The 24,031-nt window shown below is 45.7% G+C and overlaps 1 protein-coding gene across 14 annotated transcripts in view; it reads right to left on the bottom strand.

Annotated features, from left to right (window-relative positions):
- The window catches only part of KALRN (kalirin RhoGEF kinase), a 656,959-nt gene extending 634,897 nt beyond the window's left edge, over window positions 1–22,062 (bottom strand). For 12 of the 14 annotated variants that reach the window (XM_036353020.1, XM_036353029.1, XM_036353021.1 and 9 more), the window contains exon 1: window positions 21,596–22,062. In XM_036353020.1, coding sequence (XP_036208913.1) covers window positions 21,596–21,668 — 73 coding nt within the window. In that variant the 5' untranslated portion in view covers window positions 21,669–22,062. The remainder of the gene's footprint in view (window positions 1–21,595) is intronic. The other 2 variants (XM_036353019.1, XM_036353024.1) reach the window with 1 other exon arrangement.
- Window positions 22,063–24,031: the final 1,969 nt, after the last annotated feature.

The following is a 24,031-nucleotide window of genomic DNA, read 5'->3' as shown; positions in this document are numbered from 1 at the left end:
GAAGCCTAAGGTAGCACATTATGACACAGTTCAGCCACAGGTCTGTCAGAGAGGACCTCATCTAGGGAGCTAGCTGCCTTAGTCTTTCTCATAGGGAACACTAAAAGCTAATATGCTTATTTAACACCTAGCATAATGCTACATGGAATAATGGGAGGAGGGGAGGCTGAAAAAAAGTTTCAGACAATTACCCCTATGCCTAACAAATCAAATAAATACTTCAAAACAAACTAGGTAGAACAGAGTGAATGGCTGTCAGAGCTTCGAAACTGGGCCAGGGTAGAGAGAAGAAATTAGATGACCTCCTTTTGGATTCAAGAGACATGGGTGACATCAGGAACAGGGAAGAGGAAACATTCTGGCTAACAACAGTTAGCAGATTTCTGTGAACCCTGCACCCCTCCAGCAGTCCACTTATCCTGGTTCAAAAACCAGATATTCTATGAGAACTGCAAAGAATTAAATTATATAACCAAGTGTGCCCTCTCCTAGAAGTGATGCCTTACGGACTCTGTTGGGAAATGCTAAATATCATTTCTGTTATCGACTTATATAAAAGTTTTTGGCCAATGGAATCCAAATTCTCCCGCCCCACAAGTAATTGTCATACCAGATAATGTGAAAGTTTTGCATTTTACTCTTAGGAATGAGGAATTCACCAACCTTCTTCTTAAAGTTCCAATGGTCCTGAAGGCTGAATGAGCTAAGATATTTGCCATAACCCCACTAATTAAAGAGCTAAATTCAACTAGACTACAGACAATAAGCTCCTAGAGAAACTTTGGTTGGAACTACTGATAATCATAACCCACAACGTTGAACTTAAAGTTAGTAAATGCTAATCAGGACTTTCCAGAACTCCCGGTTATAGGGAAAGAATACATAACCATTCTCAGGAAGACTCCATCACACATCTCACAAAGCTTTTACTGCCAAGATACAAATTAGTTCATCAGTGGACAATACAGCCTAGACCAGTGGTCGGCAAACTGCAGCTCGGCAAACCGCAGCTCACAAGCCACATGCGGCTCTTTGGTCCCTTGAGCGTGGCTCTTCCACAAAATACCGGCTCTTCCACAAAATACCGACTTCTGCGCATGGGCCACGAAGTTTCAATCGCACTGTACGTGTGTGCCTGCATGTGGTATTTTGTGGAAGAGCCACATTCAAGGGGCCAAAGAGCCACATGTGGCTCGCGAGCCACGGTTTTCCAACCACAGGGACCACCCTGCTGTACACAGGTCAGCTGACCAATGATTCCAACTGTAAGAAACACAGTCTAAATGTTCCTGGTCTGGAGTCAGGTACAATGTGTTAAGACTAACTGTCTGAGCATCAAGAAGCTAGGGGCTACTTGCTAGGGAAAGGCCTGAAGGTCCATTCTGAGAGTCCACCAAAGCCTGCAGGAAAGTATCAGCACTAGAGCTAAAAGGAAAACAACCCAGTGATTTCTGAAGCTTTCATAGCAGGCAGGTGGAGAAGGATAGTCAGCATGTTCTCCATTTGCGTCCAGAGGCTTCTGCAACCTTGTAAATAAGCAGCAACAGGAAAATGGGACATAGAAATGGAAGTGGTAAAACAGCCGATGCTGAAAAGACCCAAGTCTTATATGCAGCCATCTCTATCCAGCCTCAAGTTTTCCTGTTACCTAGGAACAGTCACAAGGCATGCTGGGAAGAGTAGCCAAAGTATCCAGGTGCACGCTCTGTGGGTTATCTAGGCCAATTCTTGACACAAGCCTGACATGACTCGTCTATCTGAGCTTGCATTTGGCTAGAGGCCCAGGGATTTCCCTGTTTCCTACATGGCAGACATTCTCCCTGGGAAGGGAGGAAATTAATTTGACATAAGCAATCAATCCCACTGGAATGTTTGTGCCAAGCAGAAATGGATCCTAAAGGGAGCGCTTCTGGGAGGTGATGGGAATTTTAATGCTGAAAAATGATACTGTGTCAAGTACCCAGTATGATGGACGAAGCACACATGTTTGCATCTAAAGCATAAGCAATATTACACACATGCACACAAGCACATATATGCACACACAGGCATGCACACTTGCCATCCTCATGGGAAAAGATGTTTGGGTATATAATTGTCCATCCTTTAGTCACTCTGTTTATATTTTATACTCAACATGTTTAAAGAGGTTGGAGAATAGAGCAGTGCTAAACCCTTTACAGTAGAACGCTAAAGTAGCTTGTGAAATGTTCCTGATTCTAGTGTGATTCTTATGGTGCCAGGCTTGGTAAAAGCACCCTTTACCACAACCCTAGTAAAAAACCTGGAGATTATCTGAGACATCACCTCTCCTTCAATCCCCACCAATGACTAGATGTGAAATCCTGTAGACTCCACTGCCATCACATTTGTTGTTATCAACTGTCTTTCAGTAGTTTTCCAAGTAGAATTCTTATCTCAAATTTTGCCCCTTCCAACACTTCATTGTCCTTTCTAAATTACGAGTATAATTTTCATTCCATCACTTCAATTCTTTATAACTCCCCACTACTTACAGAATAAAATCCAAATCCTGGAATATGAAAATCTGAGATCTCACAGTCATCTCCTGTCCCTCTCACCCTACAATCTCTAATTCGCTATGATTTCCCACAACTCTCTGCCTTTGCCCGCCCTCCTCTCTCTGCCAGCAATGCCCCTCCCTGCCTATAACTCTGGATAATGAACTCATCTTCCAAAAGCCATTCAAGTATCTCCTACTCTCTGACTACCAACACATTTGCCAAATTGGGCTTCACTACTCCCTCATTTAGGTCTCTGCATTCCACTAGTGGAGTTATTTCATATACCTGGAATGCTTTAATGTACTTTAAAAAAATATGTTTCCCTCTATCAAAATGTGAGTTGTCTGAAGGTCTAAAAAATGTGCGGGAAAGGAGATGGAGTTCTGGGTAGAAGGAAATGTAGAAGACAGCCAAGACAGCTGCTTAATTACCCATGTCTCCTTTGGAGATGATGTGCAGGCTGGGTTTGCACATGCCCTAGGAAATTGAAGATTTTTGGATTGCTTTCACCATCTTCTCTATCTGACTCAAAATAAGAAACATTCAAGGACATGAACTGGCAGGAAGATCAATAAGTTAGTGCTCCCTGTACTTTGGGAGAGCTGGCAGAGCAGCTCCGATAGAGCCCCAATGAAGGCATTATCTAGGGTGTTCAGGCACATCCCTAATTACTGACTTGCGATCCAAAGGAACAGACAAGGAAGTGTATCCCTTTCAACACAGGCCCAGAAATTGCAGAAACTTGGCTCTTCTTCCAAAATATTCTAAGGGCCAAAACAGTTTGAAGTCACCGCTGACCATCAAGATGATTCTCCTAAAGGGAATCAGAGCCTGTCTTCACCAAGCAAGGATGTGGGGTCACTCTACGAGCTCTAGCATCAGGGGCTCTGACCAAGCAGTCTCACACTGCAAAGATAGAGGCCTCAAAATGATGGAAAGTCTGTGCAGCCCACTGACCACCTGGTTTCTATCCCTGCTGGCTTTACTCTTGTCCCTTACCTCAGAATGTTACAGGTAGAAAATGCAGTTAAGACCACCTAGCTCAAGTCTCTCGGTGGCCTCAGAGAGGGAATTGACCAAGTTTATCAATGACAGTGCTGTTCTCCCTGCGCCTAGCCCACTGCTCTTTCCACTTGAACCCAACCATCTGGCACCATCTTCTTTACCTGCTTCTTTATTTTTGCTCTGTACTTTCCTGGCCTATCTGGTTTGCCTTTCTCCCAGTTTCCACCGTCTTCATAGGGAACAGTGTTCCCCATTTACCTGATCTAGTTAGAAACACTGCTCACAGCTACGGAGCCTATTTGAGCCCCAGAGCCCTGGTGTGAGATAGTTTGTAAAACACAGAATTTTTTCCTGTGTAAAAAGAGGTGAAAAAATTCTGGTTAAAAACAATAGCAGCCCGGCTGGTGTGGCTCACTGGCTGAACATGCACCTCTGAGTCAGGAGGTCATGGTCGATTCCTGGTTGGGACACATGCCCAGGTTTCAGACTCAATCCCCAGTGTGGGATGAGCAGGAGGCAGCCAATCTATGATTCTCTCTCATCATTGATGTTTCTATATCTCTCTCCCTCTCCCTTCTTCTCTGAAATCAATAAAAATATATTTTAGCCCTAACCGGTTTGGCTCAGCGGATAGAGCGTCTGCTTGCGGACTCAAGGGTCCCAGGTTCGATTCCGGTCAAGGGCATGTACCTTGCTTGCGGGCACATCTTCCGTGGGGAGTGTGCAGGAGGCAGCTGATCGATGATTGATGTTTCTAACTCTCTATCCCTCTCCCTTCCTCTCTGTAAAAGATCAATAAAATATATATTTAAAATATATATATATATATATATATATATATATATATATATATATATATATATATATTTAAAACAACAGCAAACAGAACTCCACCACAGAAGAAGCAGAGCCACTGCCCTAAGCTGGACTTCATTTCTCTATTTACTTTTTATTGATTTAAATTTATCTTATTTATCATGACCTTTCTTTCAAATATACAGAAATATTCCTGAAAACCTAGACTGATGTTAAAGGAACTGGCTTTATTTGGAAAAAGAAAAACTTGTTGGAACTGCTCATTTTAAGAGGCTAAGGAGAGACTAGGAAAGCAGGTCTTAGCAGGATAAGGGGAAAACCAGGTCCATTAAAGACCCCTAATTCAAACCTCAGTTGTATTTGCCAGACCTAAACAACAAGCAGGATTCAGCAGTTCAGCTCTGTATGACCTTCATTACCACCCCATGGCTCTCCTAAGACTAGGAGCTCCTTGAAGACAGACTGTGCCACACTCCCCTCTGTACCACAGTGCATGGGATATAAGAAGTGCTCTTTGGAAGATCAACAATGCCCCACTTGCATGTTTACATGCACATAAACATACGTGTATATAGATGGAATTCCAATGAAGGCAATCTTAGAAGCCCCATTTCTAAACCTTTGTCCCCCAAAATTGCTGTTTTAACTAAGGTAATACTTTTTAAAACATAATGTACTTTTCTCTTTTGCATGTCCTTACATATATTTAATCTCTCTCATCTATTTGCCTCAGAGACGTTTAGGATAGTTATGGTAGCAGGTAAAGAGAAAGTGTCAATGCTCAGCTGTCAACATTCAAGATAGGATTTTTTTAGTATGCAGCTTGAATTCTCAAGCTCCCATTAACATATCAAGATCCAGACTGGGGGAACTTGACCACTGAGAATATTCAGTATGCGACAAAAGAGAGATTCTTGCCATGAGTGAAGAAGGGAAAGCCCTGTCGCAGCAGTTCTCAACCTGTGGGTCACAACCCCTGAAAATACATCCTGCATATCAGATATTTACATTACGATTCATAACAGTAGCAAAATTACAGTTATGAAGTAGCAACGAAAATAATTTTATAGTTGGGGGTCACCACAACATGAGGAACTGTATTAAAGGGTCGCGGCATTAGGAAGGTTGAGAACCACTGCAAGCATCAGGGGAACGTGACAGTGGTCGGCAAACTGCGGCTCAGCAAACCGCGGCTCACAAGCCACATGCGGCTCTTTGGCCCCTTGTGCGTGGCTCTTCCACAAAATACCGGCTCTTCCACAAAATACCGACTTCTGCCCATGGGCCACGAAGTTTCAATCGCACTGTACGTGCGCGCCTGCACGTGGTATTTTGTGGAAGAGCCACATTCATGGGGCCAAAGAGCCGCATGTGGCTGGCGAGCTGCGGTTTACCAACCACGGGTCTAGGAGATCAGATACCTGTTTTCAGGCTCCTCCTAGATACCCACCTCAAGGCCCAACCAGGGTTTGAAGAATGGGAAGGGCAGCTTTAAGATATAATATCCCAATCGGTATGACAGTACCTGAGAACCCTGAGGCCAATCCTGAGGAGGCTGTGGGCCTCTCAGAACATGCCTATCATCCAATCATATCCCATGATCCACATGGTGCAACGGTTAGGGAATGAAAACACAGCACTGGCCAAAGTGGGTATCTAGCTGGGTAAGCCAAATGCATAGTTTCTTCCTTCTCACAATTGGTACTGAGTGAGCTGATGATAGTACTCAGAGATGCTCAGAGAGTCGGTGGCCAGTCAAAGGCCTAGGGGTCAGGACTAAAAGGCTGCAGTGTGCAGCAGGGACTCTGACCTCATAGGCAAATATTCAGGCCATGAATATTTAGTACCGGGTATCAGCACACTACTCTCCAAAATCAAGACAGGTCTAGATATACCTCTGCAAACAGCAGTACAAGAATCAGGCCAGCCCCCATGAAGTAGAGGGGAATCCAGCCATCATACCACAGCTCTAAGCCCCTCACCCTACCACTACCACCACAAGTTCATGTGTGACCTCTATGCAGATCCCATTTTAAAGAGAAGTTGGAGACACGTGAAAATCTGAGTGACTGAGAAATTTACCGAAAGATACAGTCATCCAAAAAGACTGATCCAGAAAAAACAAACAAATAAACAAAAACACCAAAAACCTGATATACTATAAACTAGCCGAGTTGGGGTGAGGGTTTGTGAGAAAGATGAGTTTCACATTAGTAAATTTTAAAAGCAACATTTTCTTTGCATGTCTGCATAGTAAGAAGTGGGCAACTGAGCTCCACTGTCACCCATCAGAGAGGAATCCTCAGCCTTTCTGGGCAGTTAGAAGAGCCACTCTTTTGTTCTCATACACACAACTCTTTCCCAAAAGCAAATGGAACTTATCATGAAATGCTTCACTCCATCCCTAGTGCTGCCAATTTCCCACCAGACATGAAAAAATGGACAGCCCTAAAACACAGTGTGGGCTGTCACTCCCATCTGAGTCCCCTAAGCTCAGCTTTCAACCACAACTCAAAACCGAGGGAGACCCCAGAGAAAGGCAGCGACAAAAACTCTTTTCATTTAGTCAGCAATTGTTTGTCCAAAGCATTTTCCTTCCATTACCACACTTTATCTCATACTATTCCTATGAGGTATGGCAGGGCAAGTATGTCTACCTCGTTCTTCAGGTGAGGAAAGAGAGGTCCCATCTGTAAAAGCAGACATGTTAACTGGCTCGGCCAAGTCACAGAGCTAATCAGTGGTGGGTAGAACTGGAAACCAAGGTCTCCTGAATTGCATCCTTGGATTCTTCCAGCCAAATGCAGACTTATGGCTTTTGCACACTCAACCTAAAGCACTTCCATACCTGTGGTATTGGAATTAACTTTCACTCAAGCCCACAGAACACATGTGGCTTTTTTTGGCTACTTGTGACTGCAAATCTGGCTCCTTAGGTCACTTAAAGACACAAAGCAAAAGGAGCCTAGAATGGCCTCTGTCATTTATTTAAACATCACTAACAAACGCATCCTTAAACATTACACAAAAAGTTATCCTCCAAAGAACAGGAACTGGCTGTTCTCCCTCTCTCCTAAGGATAAAAGCAGAGGAAACATCCTGAACCTACAGTGTCCCACATCACCTTTGAAAAGGATCAAATAATAGGTGACCCTTCTTGCTACTCTTTGGACCAAATAATGTCCCAGAACAAACACTAGTGCACAGAAAAGCTGGGTTATAAATATCCATCATTAGGAGAATGGTTAAATAAAATATAGCACATCCACACAACAGAATGTAACACAACTCAAATCAAATGAGGTAGAGCTATATGTACTGACATGGAAAAATGCCCATGATTATAAATTGATAAAAGCAAGTTGCAGAAAAACGGGTATAGCATCATTTCTTTTTGTTAAAGAAAGCCACACATTTGGATAAACATGTACATGTAACAGGTACATATATGTGTTGGCTTTTTCTTTACATCAGGAAGCGGGGAGAAAGAGCATTCACTTTGAACCATAGATCCTGCACTTGTGTTTTGTGTAAATATTTTGTTTAACAATAAGTGCCAATGCCTTTACCCCTCCTCTGCCTTCCTACATTATTCCCATATAAAGATTACTTGGCTTATGAATGTTTAACTTTGCTCAATAGAAATGTGTATACTGGTGTATCATACATTTAAATTAATTGGGAAAAGTGGCTTCAATTTACTCCTCCCCCAATTTGTCTTTCAACTCAACTCAATGGTCAAAATAAAAACCATGGATCAAGGGAGATTGTACACATAGAAAATAAGACCGGAAGGAAATATCTCAAACAAACAAGGTTTCTCTCTGGGGGATGGAATCACAGTAGCTTTTCTATCCTTTACATTTGGTCATATTTTCCAAATGTTCTACAGTGAGCCAGCATTAATTTCATAATTAAAAATAATTAGGATTAAAAATGAATGTTCTATGAAAGTATCCTGAAAATTGAATCTAAGTGAAACCTGTGTACCACTTACTTAAATTAAATTATCTTTTAGCTTATAAATGACAAATATATATTAAATAAATCAATGAATGAGTAAAACTCCCTTTCAGGCTGATCTCCAATTAACCAATTTATATAAGTTCCCCCTTCCCAATGCAACAAGACCATAAACTCTTCAGAAGCAAGAAGCATTTGTTACCCATCTTTAGCAGCCCCCTCAGTATCTGGCATAATACTAGGCACATGGCAGACACTCACTCAATATTGATTAGTTGGTCCACTTGTATATTTGAACCTTCCTGTATGGGTTTTTCTGAAAGAAGAGTACATCTTTACTTTTCCAGTGCCTATGAAACATATGAATATTGGTAAGCAAATGATAAAAGGGGTCCCCTCTAATTTACCAGAATCAACAAGAGTTGTGCACTATATTTCACAGTCAGTATTGATTTCAAAGGTCATTTTGTTTAAGGTAGAATTGCCTGTCCACAAAAACAAAAAAGCATTTCCTTAACACAATGTTTCATTATAAAGCTCTCAAATGGCCTACACACGAATAAATGGCTCTTTAAAAAAATCAAGCCAACAAATACTAATCAAGCAAGTATTTTCTTCAAGGCACTGATCTAGCTATCAAGAAGAATACAGACAAGTTCAAACCAAAAGTGCACACAGCCTACTTGGGGAAACCAGACACGACCATTTTCCAAAGTAGGGCCTCCAAAAGGCCTTGGAGCCATCAATGTTCAGTAAGATTTTAGGAAGAGGCTGGCATCCAAACAACTCTAGTGCACATCTCATCTCCACCCTGGAAATCTTGGCCAAGTTAATACCCTAGAACTCAAGAGCCTACTGTTTCCACCTCCTCTCCAGAGCCTCCAAGACTGAGCAAGATTCAGAAGCCTGCATACCTGGCTCAAGCTGACCTCAACCAGACAGATCATTCTTTTATGCATTCCTCACTAATTCTCCAGAGAATGGATCCAGTCTGTCTCCTCTCTTTTCAGATTCTTAGCATCCCTCAGTCCATCATATGACCTTGGCTCCCATTCAAAGAGAAGACTAAAATCAGCTTAATAAAAGTTCTAGCATCTGACCTGCACACTACCTGATCTTTTCCTATAGCCACAGAGAAGGAACTGTCCCTCCATTCCAGAGATAACCTCTTTGTCTGGGAATCCCATCCTTTTCTGACTCTGAGGAAGCTAGAGCCCACCCTGTTACTCTGCCCACACACAGACCACCTCCTAACGCCTTCAGTCTCTACACCACTGCCTCCTCCAATGACTTTTTCACACATTCAAAGATGTTTCTCTCTCCGGTAAAAAACAAAAAAAAAATTCACTAGACCTGATGACTTCTTTAAAATTATTATTCAAGTATAATTTGTGTACACAAAATTGCACATATAAGTCTATAGCTCACTGACACTTCACAAACAGAACACACTTATGGTCAACAAACAGGACATTGCCAGTACTCTCAAAATTTCCTTTCAATCACCACTTTATTTTTCTCCTTATTTTTATTACCAAGCTTCTTGAACCGTGGTCTGTCTTCAATTTCACCACCTCCTCATCTACTTCAGCTTAAGCAACTCCTTTTGGGTGAATTCTCCCCACACCCATCCAGACGAGGTTGTTGATCCTGATCCTCTTATGGCACTTAATGTACTACATTGCAATCATTTGCTGTATGTGTCAGGCAATCCCACTACACTGTTTTGTGGAAAATATTATTTTTAACTTGTTTCTGTACCCCCAGTGCCTGGCACTTAGTAGGTGCACAGCTTGTGTTTGACACTTGAATGAATGAGTGCAGGAATAAATAAAGAGAGCCACTCACTGAAAACTAGCACTCTGCTGAACTTGATCAGTTCTTTGTCCAGTTCTCATCAAAAGTAATAATGATATTTAGCTATCAAAACTCAGCAGGTTGGGAGCATAAAGAATGACTAGAAAGTTATACTGTTCCAATATTTGATTAGGCATTCTCTTTACATCCAAGTATCGGAGCCTGTTATGTGCCAATGCACTGGGGTACAGAGAAGAAACTTAATATTTTGCACCTACCCTCCAAATTAAAGCTGTGACATCACTCCCAATGGTGTTCTGTCCTTCCATGGCCACACACCAACATAGAGTCCTGCCAATCTTTTCCTTAACTGTTCCTGAAGCTACTCCTCCCTCTCCCCACAGCCTCCTTTCCAGGACAGTAAAAAGTCACAGACAGGAATCCCCCAGGAGCCCCAGACCCCGCCTCCTAGCCCCCTTTTGTCATATCCAATTAACCATCTGCCAGTCTCCGGGGTCTCCTTCTAGGAGGCCTACAGTCCAGCTGCCAACTCAATACTGTTTCCCTACCCCACCCCACCCCCATCCATAGATGCTCATTGTTCCTGGGCTTCAGGGTTAGAGTGTAAAAGATGGGGGGGTTTTAGCCATATTCCCAGTCCCTGCCTGCCATGGCCTGGAATATCTATAACTACAAGCTTAAAATCATACCCAAGAGTTGCGCAGCGGAAGCGTGCTGGGCCCATAAAATCATACCCATACCTATCTCTATGCTGTTACACATGGAAGGAAGAACTGAAGGGAAGGAGGGAGAGAGGATAGGTAAGTTGGGGAGAGAAGGGGGAAACATGCTATTGAAACATAATTTTCATGATTTGGAAAAATAGACTCATCTATGTTACAAATATATTACATATATTACAAAATAATCATTACTAGTAATAAAATCCCATTTCTATTACTATTTACAATATGAATATAACTATAACAATATACAGTATATCTACAAACATCCAGAGATCCTGAGAGGTAAGGATTTTTTTTACGCATTTTACAGATAAGAACATTGAAGGTCAGAGAGGTTGTAACTTGCACAAGGTCACACAGCTAATAAGTTCCTACTCTGTTTTAACACTATGATTCTGGGACTGAACTACATCTAAGGAAACTCCTACCTCCTTCTATTCTAAGAAATATAAGCCCAGTCCCCCACAGCCCACCTTTTAACAATAGCAGCCCTCGGATTCCTACTGCCCACCCCTCTAGAGAGCTGCATCAGGTCTCTGAGAAGCCTTTAATGAAATAGGGCTTTTAACTTAATGAAAGTTCTTGGGTTTGCCCCTAAAAGGAGAGTTGAGAGTCCAGTCAGAGGGAGTGCTTTGGGGCCAACAGAATTGGAGTGCTCACTGGTATCTTCCCCCTTGTGTGAGGTGTTCCTCTTCATGAAGAAGCATGGGTAAGAGGCTCTTCCATAATCTCTATGCTTTCTCTTTCTTCTAGGACTTCTGGAGGCATTGAGAAAACTCTGGAAATTCAAGAGCAGGTCCCATCCCAGGGAGATACAGTACCTGATAGCCAGGCATGGACCTTGCCCCAAGAAGCAGCCCCCAATACCTTCGTGCCTGAGTCTCCCCCCCCCCTCTCTCCTTCCCCACTCACCATCCACCCCACTAACTTGCCTTTGGGACTCACACTCTGTTAGGGGTGATTCTGCAGATGGGACAATATAGCCTAGAGCAGATCCTACCTTGGCCTACAAAAGAAAACCACCAGCATTTCTAAAAGGATTGCTAATTTGGGATCTCCTAGATTTCTTTCCATCTTTTCTGTCCACTTGCCTCCTAGGGTCGCAAGCCAACCCAGCTCACCCATTTTACATCTGCTCTCAGCTTACACCACCCTCCTTAAGCATGGCACCACTAGCCTCTGAATCTCCAAACGAACTGATGCTCTCTCTGCTGGGACTGTTGATCAGACACACTGTGCCCTCAGCTGAGGTCCTTGCCAGGCAGCTACTTTACTAAGGTCTCCTTCCCTAGACCAAATCTCACCCTGCAGCTGACATTGAAATTCACTCCTCCAGGTTCAGTGAGGACTTTCCTTCATCAATTCCTCCTCTCTTTCCTGAATATTCATTGATTCTTTTCCTCATGCCTGCCTTCTCCTTCCTCCCCACCCCTAGGTATTCACATATCGTCCCCACCTAAAAAAAAAAAAAAAGCCTTCCCTCAATTCTGCTATGGATCTCCAACTACCTTACTATTTTTAACCTTCTCTTCACAGCCAAACCTTTCCAGAGTCATCTATATGCACTCCCACCACTTCCTCCCCATCCACTCATTCCCCATTCCCCTTGCAATTTGGATTCCAACTCCCATACATAATTTCAAAGGTTACAAATCTCCCAGTGTCCAAAAGCAAGGAGGTTTGCTCAGTCCCCAGGTCCCTCCACCTCTCTGCAGCTTTAGGCCCTGTGGAAGACCTGTTTTTCTGCAAGCACTGTTCTCTCCTGGTATTCCTCCAGACTTTTACTTGAATCTACAGCTCTGTCCTTGGCCCTCAGCCCTTAAGTCTATATATGCTTTTCATGTATTATCTCATCTATTCGGATAATCTAGCCACAACTTCTTACAGATATCTCTCAAATCTACTTTCCCGGCTCTGGCCTCCCTCCAAAGCTCCCAACTCTCTCCGTTATCCACCTACAGAATCAACACCTCCCTTAGCTATTTCACTGACACCTGAAATGCAACATGTCCCAAAGTAAATTCCCAAATCTTCCCTCTCCTCCTGCCTCCCCACAGCTGCTTGTCCTCTTCCTAACTCCTTGTTTTCATTTAGGTTATCTACATCCCCCCAACCCCCGCCACCCCAGTCATCCAGGCTCTAAGCTTTGGAGTAATCTTTGATTCCTGCCTTTTTCTTGACATGTCTACATCCAAGTTGCCAAGTCCTATAAACTCTACCTCCACAAGGTCCCTCATCTCCATCCCCTCCTCTCCATTTCCACTGTGGCATCTCAAGTTCAGACCCTCCTTACCTATCACAGTGGTCTCCCAATCTGGCCCTGGCCAGCAGCACCTGCCCCATTCTAATCAAGACGACTGCCAGATTTATCTTCCTGACCATGTCATCACCCATTCAGAAACTTCTAGGGTCTCCCAAAAGCAAACTGCAGAAAAGACCAAACTCCTTGGCCTATGACTCAAAGCCCTTTATAATCTAGGAGCCCAGTAAACGTTTGATAAATGAAGCAACCGGTCAACCTGACCCTCACTCCCTTATGAATTTTATCTCCCTTTAATCCCCCACCTGTATTCTGAGTCACATAAACTGGACCTCTTACTGCCCCAAATATGCCATGGAAGTTCGCACCTCCTTCTAACATGATCGAACCTGGAAACACAACACTTTCTGTCTCTCCCATCCAAATCCTACCCCTCCTTCCGGTCTCGGCTTAAGAAGTAACCACTTCCTCAAGAACACGGCTCACCTACAACTTTTCACTCCTACTTGCGTATCCTTCATGTCCATGTTTTCTAGCTAATGTCCAGCCCCCTTCTAATAATGCCATGGGAAAGAAGGGGAGAAGACAAAGCTAATTCTCCAACAGTTTCTTCTTTACTTCTCTGAATTAACTCCTCTGTCCTACAGCTGATTCTTTCTGTTCCCGCACTCCTCAGCAGACACAATTTCAAGCAGCTCTATTGATCCAACAGCTCTGTGGCTGTCAATCATTTCCTAGTTATTTTGCTGCCATTCACACACAAAAAAGTGGCAGGAGAAGTCTGAACTCCATGCAGAGAGAGAAGGACCAGGAAGGGCTGATTCACTGCACCCACCTGAGGCTTGGCAGAAGAAATAACTCCGTTCTTGCTAGGCATCTCCAGATGGCATGGGGCCATGTGCCAGAGCCTGGGGGCTGGCATTTTTATACTTTTGCAAAGGAGAGGAGAGGAGTGCCCCGAAAACAAAACTGAGAAGGATTGCTCTCTTCCTGGGCTGAAAAGGTCCCATGGAAGTCAGATTAAGTAAGATAATACTTGTCAGAAGAGGCACTTAGAGTAATAGAATACTCAATTTGGAAGGAGCTATCTACATATATTTGGATAGAACTGTACAACTTATAAAGACCGTTCACACACACTATCTTATTTGAGTCTCTCAGTAGTCCTATTTGGGGTGTGGGGGTACTGTCCTCATCTTACAAAGATGTTAAAGTCACTTGCCCAAGTCATTCAGATAAGTAGAGAGCAAAGGGGAGTGTTCATCTCCTGTTCTCTTGACTAACCCTCTAAGCTTACTTCATGGGCTTCTTTTTTCTCCTTTTCCTATTCCTTAAATCCAAGTGCTCTCTGAGGGGATACATTTATATCCATTTCCCTTCCTGCTCTATATTTTTTTCTTTCAATGATTTTATACACTCCCATAGCATAGTACATAGCTGTAGTAGGCACTCAACAAATATTTGTTAAACAAATCATTAAACGATTGAAAGAGCTGAGGCCCAAATCCTAGACTTCTGATTCCACAGACAAGCTCCTTGTACTCCATCAGGTTGCCTCTCTGGCATCCTCTTCCACCCCATGTCAAAAGCCCTGCACAGCCCCCCTTCCAGAGATACCCCAGCCTTGGTGCTATAACATTCACTCAATAACTAAAACAGCAGGAACAACAAAGACTAGGATTGCATGTGTGTCAGAAACCGCTAGATGCTTTTTACACATTGTTTTCCCTCTTAATCCTCTCAATTATTATCAAATTGTTACCAAAACACAACTGAGGATTGCTCTCTTCCTGTAAAACAATTATTAGTCCAGTTTTTCAGAAGACTGAGGATGTGAGGGATTAAATAATTTACCCAGGATTCTAACCCTAGTTAGTGCTGAGTCTATCTTACACAACAAAGGCCATGATCTCTGGTATACAGGGTTTCTCAGCCTCAGCACTATTAACATTTTGGGGCTAAATAATTCTTTATTGTCCTGAGCATTATAAGATGATTAGCAATGCCCTAGACCTCTACCCACTAGACGTCATTAGCAACCCCCCTCCCTGAATTGTGACATCTAAAAAAAATGTCTCCAGACATTTACAGTGGTTCCCTGGGGGATAAATTGTCCCCAGTTGAGAACCACTATACCCTACTGACTATTTCCAAAAGTAAACAAACTGCCAAGTTCCAGAACCAGGAAGAACTTTGAAAAGTAAAAATGTTCATACTCCAACATCTAAAAAGGACCTCTACTTCACCTGTTCTAGTGTTTTGTTTTGATAGTTACAGTCAGTAGACTTTTCTTACTTCTAATTTAATTTCTTTCTGTAGCTTCAGTTTATTCCAACACCTATTTCATCCCACAAAAGTTGACTGAATACAACTAGATTGAATGTGCCAATAATAGAGTTGTTGATGTTTGGTAGCATAAGGAAGAAGCAAAGCCCCCCAAATCTATGGAGATCTGCCTGGGTGTCACTGATACATTCTAAAATACAGTAATATAGAAATAACTGATGTAAATGCAACATTAGAAATATTAACAACTTTCCCTCTCCAGAACAACAAAGTCCTCTCGCTATTCCCCCCACAAGTTTCTGGGAAACTGTGTGACTAAAAGCCCAATTAATGATGAGTAGAAGTGGAAGAGAATCAAAAAGGAACAATTAACACTGAATTGCGCATCATGTTTACATTCTGGATCACCCAGCACAATGTCAAAAAGAGATGTTTTCTATTGCTGCAGAAGAACACTCAGGACGTAAGAGACTTCCTCCCCTTTAGGTGCCTGGCAATGCACAGCCAGGGTGGTCATATTTAGTCAAAGAATTGCACACAAACATAGGTTGTTATTCCCAAATCTCCCTTCTTGTATGATTTGAACATGATGATGTCCAGTTCCTCCGTCTAAATAGGATGGGGCTATCATCTGAGAGAAAAGTTTAAAGAATCGTACAGTGAATACCAATATACATACCATCACCTAGATTCAACAAATGTTTATATATTGCCATGTTTGCTTTATCTACATTGGGGGAGGAGATATATCAATCACAAGCTTTTTAAAGCACCTTTTTCCTTACCTCCAAAGAACAAAGAATTTCAACGGTAGAAATCAACCCTACATGTATGAAAAGGCAAAAAAAAAACAACATAACACCACTGATGAAATGAGAAAATGAGTATAGACAAGTCTGTGTTTCAGGAATTGGTCTTCTGAGTGGCAAAAGCTCACAGAAGAAGGTGGGGTTCAAGTTTTGAAGAAAGAGTTGGATTTGTTGCTGTTGTTAATCCTCACCTGAGGATATTTTTCCATTGGTTTTTAGAGAGAGTGGAAGGGAGAGGGAAATGCAGAGAGAAACATCAATGTAATTGATTGCCTCCCACATGTACCCCAACCAGGGCCAGGGATGTATGTGCCCTTGATCGGGATCAAATCCAGGAGCCTTCAGTCCACAGGCCAATGCTCCTCTGAGCCAAACTGGCTAGGGCAGGATTTAGAGATGGGGGTGCCAGGGTAGATGATTCAAGGAGAACATGAATCAAGATGCCCTTAGATAGTGAGAAAAGCAGTCAGGCTGGAGCAGGGCTGTGAGCAAGAACTTGAGCCTGAAGGCACTGGGGAGTCATTGTAGGTCCAGAGACCAAGCAGTAATGTGATGCAAACAAGTAGTGTAATCTACTTTGTGAAGTACAATCTGCCTGCAAGTGCCAATTTGAAGGGGGGGGGGGGGGGGGACAGATTCCAAAGGACAAGAATGAAGGCCACTAAATGAATCCATGACAGGTATGATGGGTCCTGGCCTAGGGAAGAGGCCCGGCAGATGGACAACAGGGCTAACTATGAAAGACAATTCAATAGAGCTTATCAGAGGAGAGATTCCTCACAGACTGTAAGTACCAAGGAAGAAGCAAAGCCTCCTAAATCTTATGGAGATGCACCTGGATGTCATTGATATGTTCTAAAATAAACTAATATAGAAATAGCTGATGTAAATGCATTAGAAATATTAACAACTTTCCCTCTCCAGAACAACAAAGTCCTCTTGCTACTCCCCACAAGTTTCTGGGAGCTAGTCTGAGGAGTTGTCAAGACATACACAGTTGATTTTGAAGCTGGCCAAAGTCCAAGTGACAGCAAACACTCCAGCTAAAAATGTCTGGATTCACAGGACAAAGCTCAACAGAAGGACTGAGGTAGAAGATATTTCCACATCATTCTGTTTTCATTTATCTTCTTGTTTTTCCCTCGAATCTTAAAGAAATAGGTTTCACCTCTGTCACCAAAGCTAAGTTCTTACACTTGTTAGAAAACCTAGTCTTATTTCACCTCTTCAGGTATCTAACTCAACAATCAATCTCACATCTTCAGTTTTTCCCGTCCACAAGCTTGCTCCCTTCCACCTCCGAACCTGTTCTGACTCTGACAAACACACACACACACACACACACACACACACACACACACACACAAAACTGCTCTTCTTGATACTAACATCCCTTATGATGAGCACACAACCTCTTTTTCCTTTCACTGATAAACTCTGCGAGTAACTGCTTTCTACCCACCATCCCAAGTCCCTATTCTAAATTCCTCTTTTAATACTATACTCTCAAGAGCTCCCAGTGGCCTTCTTTTTATCACATCCAGTGACACTTATCCAGTGAGCCTGCGTTCCTCCTACTCAATATGTCTGTAGCCTGTCATCACATCAAAACCCACGCTGACTTTCTGGGGTCCCCAGGACAAAGTCTCCTTTGTTGCCACTTCCTGAATAAGAGGTTCTCCCCCAATTTCTTGAAGCAGAAAGTTTCTACATCTACATTGCCAACTCTAACCTCTGCCTATGCTCCTGTCTTGAGGTCACATTTCCCAAAAACAACTCCACCGGGATGTCCCTCAATCACCTCCAATTATCCACATTTGAAGCTAACATCACTACCTGCAAAACCAGGTCCTGTCTTCAACCAGACTATGTCCGTGGGGACACTGTCAGACCTCCAACCCAGCTACTTCTTTTTCTTCATGGGCCTAATTTTCTTTTCCCCCTATAACTAGTTTGTCAACAAATCACCACATTTCCACCTTTGAAAATGTCTCTCAGCGTTGTCCCTGATTCCCCATCCTTTTTGCAACCAACCCACACCAAGCCTTCCCCCTGCCCGTCATCCCCTGTGTCTGGATCACTTTTGCATCTCCCTGGATTATCTCTCTTCTCCACTACATCAGTAATATTACCTCCAGGTTAAACTTTCCAAATATCACTTTCTTCGGGATATGCCCTTGCTCAAGAACCTAAATGACTCCCTACTGATCCTGAATCAAATCCAAACACTTCTCTTGGGCTTCTAAGGCTCTTCATATCTGGCCTTGCCCTACTTACCAATTCTGTTTCCTATTCCTCCCCAAACTACACCTTCCATTCGGTCAGCCAGAAATCCTCAATGTCAATGCCCCAACCTCCCTGTGCCTTAGCCCACACAGCTCTTCCCACTCCCCATCCAGAGCCCTCCCCAAGGGGGACCCTCAGTTCAACTCCTCTGTAGTTCCATCACCTTTTTATCTTATAGCATCATAATGTTTAGCAATTAATTACTCTCTGAGAAGTAACTGTCAATCTTCTTTTTAAAGTTCTTCAAGGGCAGAAAGCACTTTGAATATTTTGTTAGTATTCCACAGCATCCTAGACAGCAAAAGGCTTCTAGAAGTTGAAAATCCTCATTGGCTTTCTATTCCACTTGGTTCCTATTCCCAGTTCTGAGTTTCCATATTTCCCCTTCTCTGCCTCATAACCATGATCAATAAAATTAATGAGACACACTTTCCCAGGCTTGGAACAGAGAATTCCCAGGTAGATGATATGGAGTCCACCAATCTATAAGAATAGTGTGCTGGGGTAGTGTCTGTGTGTGCAGGGAAGTAAGATTTAAGAATTCTAGCTTAATCAGTTAGTCAAGAGAACTGAAATACCAAAATAATTGGAAGATGACTAGTAAAGAACCAAAATGATAGAATAATTTGAAACACACCTGATTAGAGGCACAGTATGCCATAGTTTTGACAAAGCAATTGCCAGCCTGGTCTTTGTGCATGCAAAATTTTCCACCAAAAAGAAGGAGGTAATCCTGGCACTGGGGCCTTTGAGAATTTGTTTGAACATTTTCTCAGTTGTTCAGTTGAATAAATTCATAATGTCCTGATTACCAGGTGTAGTGCTATGTTCCATAGACAGGGGAATCAGAAGGAAGAAGGTTAGGAAATATGGCCTTTTCCGGGCTTAAGAATCCCCAGCAAAAGCCCAGGCTAAAGATTGGAAAGGGTAAGATCAAGAAGCAGAGCACAGAGGGCCGGCCTACACTCCCATTTGGCACTTGTTACAGATAATCAGTCATTCCAGCCATATGCATTGAGGTTTTCACATTTCTCTGATTGTAAGTGTACATCAGACCTAGCCTCCCTTCAACAAGGCTGTCCAAGGAGGAAAGCATATCCCTAACAGGAGTCCCCAGGAGTCTGCTATTCACTCTGTGATTTGAGCCTGGGATAGACAATGTAAGCCCCCGGTTGTGTTTTGAAAGGCCCTGGGAAAAGTAACACATTGGACCATTAGAAGCCATTAACACATTTAACACTGTGTGAAGTCATTTGTCAGAAATTAGCAAGCCTCCAGAAACTGAGCTCTGCTCCAAGGGCCTGGGACAGAGAATAGACAGGAAGCAGTGTCTAGGTGGTAGGAAAGGGAAAGGAGGAGTGAACACCAAAAAATAGAAGTGGGGTCTAAAAAAAAATGGCTCCCACTTCAAGAGTTTTCCTCAAGCTAAGAAAAGGCAGATTTTTGCCCCAGATGGGAGGCAAGAGGGGTCAGGAAGACCCCCTGGTGAATGTTTTCTGGTATCATTTAGCTCACAGAAATTTGACCCTAGGTGGCAGGCTACAAACTCAGGTCAGGTCTGAGATGCTGGCTCCCCACATGCACTTTAGAATCCATGCTTTGGATTCCTCCTCCCAGGGGGGGGAGGAGGGAGGAGGGGGGAGAGGGGGAGAGTGGGTGAGGGGGAGAGGGGGGAAGGAGGGAGGGAGGAAGGGAGGGAGGGAGGGAGAGAGTATATGAATGAATATGAATATGTGTGTACAATCCACCTCTGGGGGGAAGGAAGGAGGGAGAGAGGCAAGGCTGAGCCCTAGGAAGCAGGATAGGGTAACAGGGCTCCCTCTGCTTTCTCCAGTCCTGGCATCTGCTCCTGTACTCCAGCATTTTCCTTTCCAGACCCACTAGAAAATGAACATATGGGCCAACCAAGTCTTGACTTCTAAAGACACAAGTCTCCCCTGACAATGCACTCCTAGAGATGACCTCCAGGGCAAGACAGGGAGGTTAGGAAACAGATGGATGTGCAGAGAGCTTCAGAGCTATCCTGACCGCTGACCCCACCAGTCCATGTCCTCTAATCCAACTTACTGAAGGAGAGGGCAGAAGCGCCAGTCCCATAACTTACTGGACTCCGTGGGACAAAGATTCCAGACAAAATGGTTCCAGACATGGGAGATGGGGAGCTCTATCTCCCGAGTTGGTGGAAGCCACAGGTAAAAGGGAGATGGGGAATCCCTAGCCACCAGAAAAACAGGGCCACAGGTGGTGGGGAAAGGAGGATGGGAGGTGTCTGTTCTGGAAAGGGACTCTGCAGCCAAGGAACAGGAGAAGCTATCCACCTGGGGGATGGGAGATGGCGAGGCTGCAAACGCTGGGAAGACAGATCTGGGGGCTTTACAACCCACAGGCAAGCCAAGACCCAGTGGGTGTGTACGAGGGGGACGCTAACGCACACTTCCAGGAATAAGTGGTTCTTATGAAAAGCTTATCTGTTTCCAGAACTGGAAAAGAAGAGGGCCAGGAGGAGGTCCCAGGCGCCCACCGCCCTCCCAACACGATCTGCCTCTCAAGTCTAAGACGCTGGCTCCCCGCACACACCCGGCTTGACCGTCCTGGGTCCGCCCCGCTCCTGGCTGTCAGTCTGCAGCCTTCGCGACTCCGGGTCCCCACGGCCCTCTTTGCACTTCAGGGCCCCGGGCCGAGGAGGGGTGCCAGCCCAGGGCAGCCGGAGCCGGGCTGACAGGCGCTGGGAGAAGGGGCACCGAGGGAGGGGCCGGGGACGCCGGTAGCCCGAGCGGCGCGCTGCAAAGTGAGCCCACATCGCCCCATCGCCGCGCTCCCGGGAAGGCGGCCGAGGGACCCGCCTCCCGCTTCCCCACCGCAGACTCCCGCGAGTGGGGTGGACACCGAGGGGCGCCGCGCTCCCAGCCCCCACTCGCCCCCGACACGCTACCAGCATTGCCATAACAACGGGGATCTCGGCAACTCCAGCCCGGACGGCGAGGGGGACTGCCCCCCAACATGCACACCCGCAGCAACAGCCCCGCTTCCCCAAACTTGTCCGAGACGCCGCGTCCGAGGCAGCGGCCCTGCCCGCGGCCGCCCGCGCCCTGCCCAGCCTACCTGTCCGGAAAAAGGCGTCCACGTCCGAGTCGGCTGCTCCTCCTTCCTCCGCCGCCCCCTCCGGGGGGTTCATGACTGGGGGAGGGCGTCCGCGAGCAGCCGGGCGCCGGCGGAGTCTGGGGCCGAGGGCTGCCCGGAGCCGGGTGGGCGGAGGGCGCGGGGCGCAGCGGCGGCGGCGGCCGCAGACCCGGCGGACCCCGGACTCCGAGGGCTGGAGGCTGGGCGGCGGGGCTGGGGCACGGAGCGCCGAGCCCCCCTCAAGCGGAGGCGCGCGGCGGGCTGGGGGCGCCGGCCGCCGGCTCCCCCATGGGACCCCTCCCCGGGGGCGCTGGCCGCCTGCTGTCTGCCGGGGCCGGGCCCGCGCCGGGGTCCGGGCTGCCTGGGCGCCCGCTCCTGCTCGGCAGCGGCAGCTGGCTCTGCTCCTCGCCCGTCCGCCTGTCTCTATTGTTCAGCCCTGCTCGGCTCTCCTCTTTATTTTTCCTCCTCCCTCCCGCCCTCCCTGTCTCCCTACCTCCTCCCTCCCTCGCTCGCTCGCTCGCCCGCTCTCTGGCTCCCCCTCTGGCTCCCGCCGCCGCCGCCGCCTCCCAGCTCCTCCCCCGGCTCCCGCTCCTCCGTCCCGGCCAACAATGAGCGGGCAGCACCGAGCTCCGCTCCGGCTCCGGCCCGGGCCGGGGCTGGCCGCGGACCCCCGGCGGCGCGCTCGCCTCCTCGGCCCGCGGCCCGGCGCCGGCCTCTCGGGGGGCCGAGAGCCGCCCGGAGCTATTGTTCCCGCGGTGCGAGGCCGGCTTCCTGAGCCCCGCAGGAAAGCCCCGCGCGGGGGGCGGCAGGAGGGGCGGGGCCGCCCGGCGCACGCGGGCTCGCCCCGGGCTCCGCGCCCCGCTCCCAGGTGTGCGAGGGGGAGCCCCACGCTGCTAGGCGGCCTCCTCTGCAGACCGCTCCCCGAGCTGCACTGACCTGTCCCTAGGCGCTGGACTTGTCCTCCCTCCTTCCTGACAAGCTCTCTCCCGCCTTGCTCGCCTCCTGAACCCCTGGCGTCTTCCTCACGACCTCCCCATAGTTCTTTTCTAGCTTCTTCTTTCTTTTTCCCCTTTTCAGCGCCCCCTGACACATCTCTGCCTGCCTCCGTGACTCTTTGTCCAGTTCGTTCCTCTTGCGACGTCCCCCTGCCTTTCTCTCCCGCCCCGCGTCACTCTTCTGCCTCCCATTCGTCTCTGTCCTGCCTCAGTACTTGGCCCGCATCTCAGCGCTTCTCTTGGACAGCTGTCAAAACTCCCTAATCCCTGGGGCTCTGTTTTGTTCTTCTTCCTCGTTTGAATGGAGAGATCCAGTTGGCCAGGAGCAGGGAGGTGTTACAGCAAGCTGAATTTCAATTAAAGTGGGGAGAAAGGCTGGAGAGGAATGGGGATGACAGCAAAGAAAGAAAGCAGATGCTGTATGGGGTAATTAATGCAGTGATTGTATTGTGCCAATTGGTTTTTAAGCAATAATTAAACAATAATTAGCCAGTATTCTGTGTATAGTTCTAGTGACTGCAGAGACTATAAAATAGAGGCTCTTTAACCTGCGTACTTAATGTGGTGTGTTGGGGGCTGTTGCTGCTGCCTCATCCAGGCAAATGGAGAGGCTGTGGCCTGACCTAATGTATTAAACACACACAATAGGAAAACCAGGTTCTAGTCTAAAGTTGATGGCCTGCTACCCACCAGCCAGAATCTTCTGGGTCTGTTTGTCTCTGACAGCCTACTTAGTTCTGCCTCTCTCTGGGTCACAGCACCTGGGACCTTTCCAAATCTACCAACTGGCTAACTCTAACAGCAAATAGAATGAATTAATTAAGTTTTTAGTGAACCCTTTCTGGCTCCGTGGACTCATCACTTCCTTTACTGAATGACACAATTTTTGTTTGTTTGTTGTACAGTTACCTGTCTCCAATCTTGCGTATATCTATCAGACCCCATTTCTTAAAAAAGTTTAATAGTGACTCTGAGATCACAAGGTAACTGCCATGAGATCTAATTCATCTGGCCCTGATATCTTGAACTGCCTTAAAGCAGTCAAGTGCCCCCTACTTACCACCTCCTCTGACAATGAAAGTACTTCTCGTTTGTCTTTTCTAAATTTTGCCTCCCTAAGTTAACCCCAAGACAAAACCCTGGCCTGTACTCCCCCTCCCAACACTCCTCACCCCCACACACAGGATGACAGAGCTGCTGTTAACTGCCACTGTTGTGCAGATAGAGAACCAGAGTCATGGCAAGAGTACTATCTCATCCCAAACTGAGAAGGAACATTACATGTGTAGAGGGAGGTTCATATTAAAATCTCAATAAATGTGGACCAGAATGGGGGATAACCTTACACAATGACTGATTTTTGAGAGGAAACGTGATTTCTATTAAAAATGTAAATGTTCTTAGCTATATTAACATCAGACAT

Source organism: Myotis myotis, unplaced genomic scaffold (assembly GCF_014108235.1).
Source record: "Myotis myotis isolate mMyoMyo1 unplaced genomic scaffold, mMyoMyo1.p scaffold_m19_p_2, whole genome shotgun sequence".
Classification (NCBI taxonomy): Eukaryota; Metazoa; Chordata; class Mammalia; order Chiroptera; family Vespertilionidae; genus Myotis; species Myotis myotis.
This window is presented reverse-complemented; position numbering and strand designations above follow the sequence as displayed.